This window comes from Eschscholzia californica, unplaced genomic scaffold (assembly GCF_041429995.1).
Source record: "Eschscholzia californica isolate CP2 unplaced genomic scaffold, dmEscCali1.0.p SCAF_6, whole genome shotgun sequence".
NCBI lineage: Eukaryota > Viridiplantae > Streptophyta > Magnoliopsida > Ranunculales > Papaveraceae > Eschscholzia > Eschscholzia californica.
Window position 1 is genome coordinate 12,390,515 of NW_028238483.1, and position 9,159 is coordinate 12,399,673.

Sequence of the window (9,159 nt, forward strand, 5' to 3'; positions counted from 1 at the left end):
ATTTTCTTTACGAGATTTACCTTTAATTAGATCGAACGACTGATATAAAATCCTTTTTAATGTAATTTGACTTAAAAAATAAGGGTATTAGTGTAAACAATTAATTATTTTGAATATTCGGATACAATCTCCCTAAAATAACTATATCTTGGGCATCTTCTCACTCACGATTGCACATCCACTTTCCCCTTAATTTTAGTGATTCGGTTAGACTTGTAAGTCAGTTCAAAATTGTATAAATACGGTTCTCCCTCTCTACTCTTCAAACACATGGTTATCACTCTCCCCTGTAATTTTATCTGATTTATGTTGTGATTTAAATTTATTTTCTTCTCCTCGAAGGCGTTAGCCAAGAGGGATCTTCCCCGTTCGTAGTACGGGGAGGGAACCTAGTAAACAAAAAAAAACTCATTTGGACTCATAAATAAGTGGATTCACGATTCCTTCATTCAAATACACCACAAATGATATTAGCGCTCCCTCGTGGAGAGAAAACGGTCGATTTCCTAAACCAAATAAAGAAAGAATAAGAGGATAAAATTGTTGTTCAGGCCAACTCTAGCTTCAAATAAAATAGTTTTCCACAAGTTATGAGAAGAAAACCATTATAGATGGAATGGTATCTATAATGGTTTGACCTACCCACATCATCCATAATAAGATATCAGAACAAGTACTATCTCTACAATTTACACTAGTGAAAGACAAGATTAGTTACCATCCTGATTATTGAGTAACTGACCTCGTTCTCGGACCATATTGGTGAGTTCATTAAGATCGACAGCAAGACTTCCAAGGACATCAATCAAATCATCTGCTTGTTGCCTCACTGATTCCATCTGCAACATAGCTGGACTTCTCGAACCATTAAAAGCGTTGACTTTGGTCTCTTTGAGGTCTCCTCTCAATATAGCTTGCATTAGTTCTACATTCCCTCGCGTCCTAAGAGCCATTTCTATTACTTTACTTTTTGGACGACCTGCCTTTTTCTCCACAGACATTTCTGTTGTCTTGCTTCCCGGGAGACCAATCTTCTCAATACTCATTTCTCCAGCCTTGCTTTTCCGGCGGCGTCTCTTGCTTTTCTCAACATCTGTTTCTACTAAATCACTAACTTGGAGATTTGTCTTGCTTTTCTCGGAAACCATTTCTATTGCTTTGCTTTTCGGGCGACCTCTCTTGCCTTTCTCAACAGTCATTTCTATTAACTCGTTTCGCGGGAGTTCTATCATGCTTTTGTCCACAGCCTTTTCTATTTCCTCAATTCTTGGGAGTTCTATCATGCTTTTCTCCACAGCCACTTCCATTATGTCATTTCTCGGGAGTTCGATAATGCTCTTTTCTATTCCCACTTCCATTGTATCGCATCGTGGGAGCTCTATAATGCTTTCCTCGGTAGTTATTTCTATTAGCTCACTTCTCGGGATATCAGATTTCTCAACATCCATTTCTATTCCTATGCTTTTCTCAACAACAGATTCTTTTACTACACTTCGTGATGGATCTATCATGTTTTTTTCGACAGCAATTTCAGTTACCTTGCTTTTCTGGAGTTCTATCTTGCTACTCTTGTCAGCTATTTCTGTTACCTTGCTTTTAGGGCGACCTCTCTTCTTTTTCTCGACAACCATTTCCGTTTCACTACTCCTTAAGAGACCCGTGTTGGGTTTCTCGACAGCCATTTCAATGACCTCACTCATCGAGATATCTGTCTTGCTTTTCTTAAGATCCGTTCCTATATTGCATTCCGCAAGAGTCGTTTCTTTCATCTCACTTCTCTGGGGATGTATCTCAGTTTTCTCGTCAGTCAATTCTCTTCCCTTGCTTTTCGGGCGACCTCTCTTCCTTTTCTCCACAGCCATTTCTGTTGTCTCGCTTTCCCGGAGAACTATAATGGTGTTCTTCTCCGCCATTTCTGTTAACTTGCTTTTAGGTCGACCTCTCTTTCTTTTTCGTGGCAGATCCTGCTTCTGTGAACCTGTAACAAAATTAACCTACTATAAACTCACAAATAAATGGTCATAATCAACAGATTCAACATTACCATGGGTACTCGAATGTAAATGGCAACATGAAGTAGCTATACAAACAGTAAATCAAACAGTAAGTGTAACAGGGATGAAGGATCTGGGGTTTCGTTTATCGGCTGGTCGGTTAAAGATAAATTCATTAAGCATTTGACAAAAGTGAAACCAGAAATAGCTTCAATATGAGATATAAAACGGTCCTACTCTTGCACCTTACTCTGGTAGCCCTTACAAGTGCTTCACCAATTAACTGCCAAACAAAGCACCCTAAAATAGGTGTACATGATAAACACACAAAAAAATACATCCTCCCAGAGAGTAAGATATTATTTTCCACAAATCTTTGAAGACCGTTGGGGATATAAGTCATTCTTAGGGTAAAGGTTTTAATTTACATGGTAGGTACGTATTTTGCACATTTAGAAATTTTTTCAAGATGTCTAGACTCCTCTTCTCTGCTCCTAACTCAATGAACTCAAGTAGAACATTATACATCTCTAGGTAATCTGCGCTAATAACTAATTAGTATAACATGACGGACTGGCGAGCATAGATTATAAAAAGAGATTATCTAATAAATACTAGATACAAATCATACAATAAGGCTATTACATTTTTTAAGGTTGTGTTAGTGATGATGATGTTAATTTTCACCATCTCTGCCTTAGTTGGGTTTGTTATTTTGCATTGGTTCCATAAGTGCAAAAGAAAGCCAACTAACCCTTTTATGAGTTCCAAAATTTACCTACATACATGTTTATACTCCAATACCATGCGAAAAAAGTGTGGCACCTTTTTACCTTGTTTCGAAGGTTTTAGAGAGAAAAAAGAGGTGAACTTTTTTCCGTAATTTTTACAAGATTTTACTTGGAGAGAAAGCTAAGTAGTACTCTTGATTCATTCTTTTACCTAGGGTGTCTTCTGAGTTTCTCGAACAATAACATTTTATTTTATACACTATTACACTTATACTTGTCACACAATTATTGATAAAATTTACCATATCATTCAGAAATTTTCCCTAGAAAAAGCAAGGGGCTTTAGTGTCAGACAGATCTTGGATAGTGTCTTGATTGCTCTGAACTAAAAGACTCTCGAATCAAATCGAAGCAGAAAGGAATCATTATCAAATTCGACCTAGAAAAAGCATACGACAGGATTAACTAGGACTGTCTCTATAGCGCCATGGAGAAATGGGTTTTGGTTATAAATGGAGATCGTGGGTCCATGGTTGAATCTCATTGCCTTTTATCTCGGCCCTTATAAACGGATCCACAACGGAGTCCAACAGTCTCTCACTTTAGTTTGCTGATGACAGGGCTGAGAGTAAATTACCGGAAGAGTTGTGTATGGGATAGGGGAGTCCAACAATGTCGAGCACCTAGCAAATATCTCAATGTAGAACGGACTCTTCGCCGGCGAAATACCTAGGCCTCCACTTGGACAGGGATACAGAAGCAAGGCTTTATGGGACCCCATCCTCGAGAGATTTGATAGGAAGTGGCATCATTGAAGGTTAAATGCCTATCAAGGGAAAGAAAACTACTACTCGTTAAATCTGTACTGGCAGCCTCTGTCAATCTATCTTCTATCCCTTTCTGCTATCCCCATGGGAATTCTCAATGCTATAGAGAGAAAGCTTATGAGCTTTTTCTCGGATGACGACGAGGATAAGAAGAGGCTCCATTGGGTGGCTTGTGACAAACCTGTAAACCTATGAATGAAGAAAGTCTGGGTATAAGAAACCTCAAAGCCATTAATCAAGTGTTCCTAACAAAATGGATTCGGAGATTTGAGTTCGAAACCAACCAACTTCGGCGCCAAATTGTAGTAAACAAATACGAAGTTCAGGAGAACGGAAGGGTAACCAAGAAAATCAAGGATCCATAGAAGGATTAGAAATCAGTACGAGAAGTGGTCTAGCATAACCAGGAGAAAGGTGGGGTCTGCGGAAAATACAAGCTTCTAGTACGATAAAGTGCCAGGCTAACACACTCAAAGATCTTTTCCCTGCTATATTTAAAATCTCTAAGGAAAAAGATCTAACTGTTGCTCAAGTGGCTAGTTCTGAGAACAATTCTGTTAGTTGGAATCTCCACCTGCGAAGGGGGCTAAAATACTGGGAGATGGAAGAGTGCTCAAAGCTCCTAACCATCCTTGACAGTGTTACTCTCAATGTCAATCAGTGTTACAAACGCTTAACAGGTCTCCAAATGAACCTGGAGGCCAGATCGAGAGAAGTTTAGCACAAGCTCATCCCCACCATACAAAGGCTGCAGCCGAAGAGAAGCTTCCTACAGCTGATGTAATAATAAGATGAGGCATTGTGGACCCTCATTCATCTCCTAGATGCAAGAATAAGGGAGAGAGCAATTCACACATTTTCCTTACCTGCCGAACAACCAGAGAAAACTAGGATTTTATCTCAGAGCTGCCTCACAATTGCCTCACCCAATGGAAAGGCCTAAAGATTCCAAAGAAAGGAAGAGAATTATGGAGACTCAACCCTCGTGCCATCTTTGGGGGATATGGAAGGATAGGAATAGAATCATCTTTGATAAACAAAGCTTTTGACACGAAGGGGATAATCAACAACTTTCAAGCTACTGTTTTCCTTTGGTGCAGACTACTTAATTTGGGCAAAAACCTTGTCTTAACATAGATTCACATAACTAGCACATTGTAATGTCGGCGGCTTTCTGTTTTTCACAGACTAAGTCTGCTCCCACAGGCTCCACCTATTAAGGATCCCATCTATCTTTGCATCCGTTTGCCCTTTAATTCAATCATTTTTTTCAAAGGAAAAATTCTCCAGTTGGTATATTTCTCTTAGTCCTTTTTTTTTATTTTTCCTTTTGGCGATGCTAAATCATGTGATGTATTATGGTCCCAATAAGTAATTAAAAATTTTAAGATGTTATTAGGTCATGTCAATAAATAGTTGAAAATCCAAACGAACGGTAATTGGATACTCAAAATCTAGTTAACCATATTCTTTCAGACACTTTTAAGTAGACAAGTTGAATAAAATCAAAAAAGAGTTTTTTTTGGGAGAACAGAAGAGATGAGGGTTGTATAAAGGTAAAAGGTGAGCAGGAGGAATGCCCGACATGAATGGAAACCTTAATCATCCTGTCTCCTCTAGAAGTTTTTGTAGTCATTCCTCTTTGTTCTCTAAAGAACCGAACTAGGTTTATCTAACTTATCTCCAAAGGAGACTGAAAAGAGAGAAACCCCTAGAATCTTGTAGTCACTTGCACTCCGTACGGAAATTAATCTGTAGAGCATTTTCAGAGCTGAATAAGTAAAAGGCTACTTCAGACAAAGTTGTAGATAAGACAATTTCCTAGTTTGCCGCAAAGTTTCAGAGCCATCAGCTTTATGACAAAGGATATATGATTCAGTAGCATCTGTTATGAGGCAAATTAAAAAAGAAAGTAAAATAGAAAATTTGTTTGCTAGTTTTATGTTATTACTCTTTGATCTATTAAATAGAAGAAAATATTAGATAAACAAGAAAAACGTAAAACTTACTTTAAAGATTTTACTTCTCTTATTGAATATGTCATCATCATAAGGCCTATTGTAGCACGGTTATATCTCCTTTGCTTTCATGACTCTGAAACTTTGTTGATGAATAGCAATTGTACTCTCTACAACCTTGCCTAAAATAGTTTTTTCCCTATTACGCTCTGGAAAACCTCTACAACTCGAATTTTATACAAAGTGCAGGTGACTAATAGATTATTAAGGTTCTCTCAATTTTCAATTTCCATCGAAGATAAGTCAGATAAACCTAATCTTATTCTTTCAGGAAGACAAATGAGTAACTATAAAAAGTATAGAGGAGAAAAAGACTGGGAGATGACGGCTAGGGTTCTTTTCCTTATGGTCGTTCCTCCCTCTCATCCTTTGTAAAATCCTCATCTCTTGTGTTTTCTCAAATACACCCTTTTTGGTATTGTTCAACTTGTCTAGTTTAACTGTTTTAGGTCCCTGAAAACTATCTGGTTATGATTTCAATTACGGCTCACTTAGATTTTCAACTATTCATTATCATAACTAAAACAATTTTAAAAAAATTACTATTTGTTAGACGCTCAAAGTTAGAGACAACTTACAAAATAATAAGCTTCAAGTTGGAGCTCATATGCTTCGATAGAACTATTTAGTCCTTAGCACTTATTAAGTGCAGAAAAACACCCTAAAATTTGTCTTCAAAACACCCTACGTTGTCAAAGCTGTCTCTTAGGCGCGGCATCTTGTGAATGGGGTTGCCTCCTTTGGAGACGAATTCCCCTGGTTTCTACGATTGTCGACTATTGGCGCCTTTCCTTGCCCATGGGAAGTCTAAGGCGATCAAACTGTGTTGGGGCTGACTTTATAAAGTTTAGGGTCGAAGCCTATTTGACCAAACTGAATCTTATCAGTTTCTCATTTGCTCTAATGATCAAACACAATAGAGAGAAAGAGAGATGACGAAAACTTCTTCCACGGCCATCTTCTTCTTCCCTTTGCTGCCCTTATCAATCAAGTTCGAAGAGGGGCCATTGGAAAAATGGACTCGTAGTGGGTTCATTGACGACAAAGATAAAATGGAGATACTTTATCATGTACATGATAAAAAGAGATTCTCTAACGCAAGAAAATATTCAATTGATCTATATCAAGAAAACGAAAATAAGCAGAATGAAGCAACGTAAACATTACCTAAATCGACTGTAGCAGTGAGCATTTCAGCTTCTAATTCCGATTCACTATCTGGGTCTGTCCCAGATCTATGTCCTTGCGCAATTAAGACGTGGTCAACAGATCTGAACAGTTCCTCTTCAAAAGAAACTGGGAGTCCGAGTTCCATTTTTTTCTCATTCTCCAACGACCGATATGGAACATTCACTCTATGAGATTCCCAGTCCCTAATTTTTTTAAATTCAACAAGCAATGATTCCCACTTCCTCTGACATTGATTTGATGGCCTAACAACACCCAAGGCAGCACAATTATCCGATATCATTTTCCATTTCTGAATAGAAGGCAGACCTCTATGGTAATCAGACTCTATCTTCGCAATTTGATTCACTAGAGTGAGCATTTCATGTGATGTCCAGTCAGGAGCAACTCGTGATCGGGTAGTTCGAGAACCTCCAATCTGTGAGTTACTTCGACTTTTTGTTTTCGGGTCCGATACTGACTCTATCTTCGATGGAGTTTGAAAGGAATCAGGTTCCAAAGGTTGTATGGTTTCTTCCATTTAATTTGATCCAGATATACTGCAGAATATTATAAAACTAGGTTAACAAAATATGAACAAAGAAACTAAGCCAGAAAGGAAGTAATAAAATTATATAGATAATTTTAACTACATTAAATCATTCTATTGATTGTTAACTACATTATGTTATTACAGCCGTTCAACCATTCCATGAATAATTTTGTAGTTCGGAAGCAATTCAAGCATGATTTCAATTGATGATGAGCAGGTGTTTTTAAAGCTAGGGTTTTTTATTTTCGCTAAAGAAAATAAAATGTTTGAAATCCAAGGGGTTTAAGAGGATCTTTTTCCCGAGAGGATGAATCAATTGAATGTTTTGGGTTGAAAGGTATTTACCTTAAAGTTGCAGAAATAGACAGAAGTTAAAATCATGCAGCAGAAATTGAGAAGAAGAACATCTAGGGTTTCTTGTTCCACTTTAACTCATCTCACTTCTCTCTCTCTCTCTCTAGAATCCGGACCGTGCCTCTCGGTTATAAACTCAAATCTATTCGTACCTCTCTTTTAAGCCCATGAATAGGGGTGGGAAAACGGTCCGGGAATCCGAGATCAGGCCCTATCCGCTAGGACAGTTAGAACCCGATGATCGAAGCAAACCAGAGCCGGGCTTACCCAGCCCGTTACTTCGAGCTATAGTGGGCGGGACACAGGCAGAGCTCTTTGCCCTACGCCCGGCCCGCTAAGCCCGCCAATAAGCCCGAGATTTTAAGTCCGTCAAATTCAGGGTCATGATATCTAATGGCTAAGCTTCTCTTTCTCAAATAAGAATTAGGGATAGACTTGGTAGCCATATATAAACGTCACTATTTGCCTAAATCTTCATTAGTACTAGGGTATTTTAGAGAGAGAGAGAGAGTATCCTAGAGAGAGTGAGAATATTCTAGTGAGATATCAAAAGATGGAGAAGGTTACTACCTTTGTTTTCTCTATCAAGATGAGGATCAAAAGGAGTTCAGAAGAAAGAGAAAGACGAACCAAAGACGAATCAAAAGAAAGAGATTTCTCTATATATCTTTCTTCTTTAAGGGTCCGTTTGATACGTGCGAAAATAGGGATGAGAAAGTCGTTTTCACAAGAAAGTCAGTTTTCCGCTGTTTGGTTGAAATAAAAAAAATGAGAAAACTGATCTCTGATAGAAAAGAAAGTAGGAAAAAGAGTTGTTTTATTTAGGTTTTTTTCCCAAACAGCCCCCAACTTTGTGACCGGTTTCCTGCCTAGCCCCCTACTTTATCAAAAAGACCCAGATGGCACCCTTTTTCAGATTCCGTTATAACACCGTTAACTAGTCATCACCTCTATCTCATCCAACTCATCGCCTCTCTCTGCCACCTCATCATCTTGCCACTTCATCATCTTCACGGACGAAGGTCGCCGGCCTTCGCCTGTGAAGATGATGAGGTGGCAGAGAGAGGTGATGAGTTGGATGAGAGAGAGGTGATGACTAGTTAATGGTGTTATAACGGAATTTGAAAAAGGGGGCCATCTGGATATTTTTGACAAAGTAGGGGGCTAGGCAGGAAACCGGTCACAAAGTTAGGGGCTATTTAGGAAATAACCCTTTATTTTACCACAAAAAAGGTGGGAAAATCCAATTCCCGCCCTCTCAAAACATGCCCTCTCTCCTCCGGTGAGTGTCTCTCTCTCATCTTTCACGACTCGTTCTCTCTAAGACATGAACAAATTTTTCTTTCTCATTCATCTCTCTCGATGCTCTCTCTCTCTCTCTCTGAAACCATATTGAAACTCCTAAACCTACTGCTACATTCAGTTTCTTCATTTTATCATAGTTCCACCATCATGTTGATGTAACCGATTCATCAGTCCGTCGTAATCAAAATCAAACCAGAGAAGAACAAAGTT

General features: G+C 38.5%; 1 protein-coding gene across 1 annotated transcript; it reads right to left on the reverse strand.

Moving 5' to 3' along the window:
• Positions 1 to 540: 540 nt before the first annotated feature.
• Positions 541 to 7,904, reverse strand: LOC147531775 (sequence-specific DNA binding transcription factor). The gene is made up of 3 exons (XM_086647909.1): positions 7,636 to 7,904; positions 6,738 to 7,297; positions 541 to 1,978 (listed from the first exon to the last, which is right to left on the reverse strand). The coding sequence occupies exons 2-3, from the start codon at positions 7,276 to 7,278 to the stop codon at positions 711 to 713; spliced, it is 1,809 nt and encodes a 602-aa protein (XP_086504035.1). The 5' UTR covers positions 7,279 to 7,297; positions 7,636 to 7,904; the 3' UTR covers positions 541 to 710.
• Between the last annotated feature and the right edge of the window lie 1,255 nt (positions 7,905 to 9,159).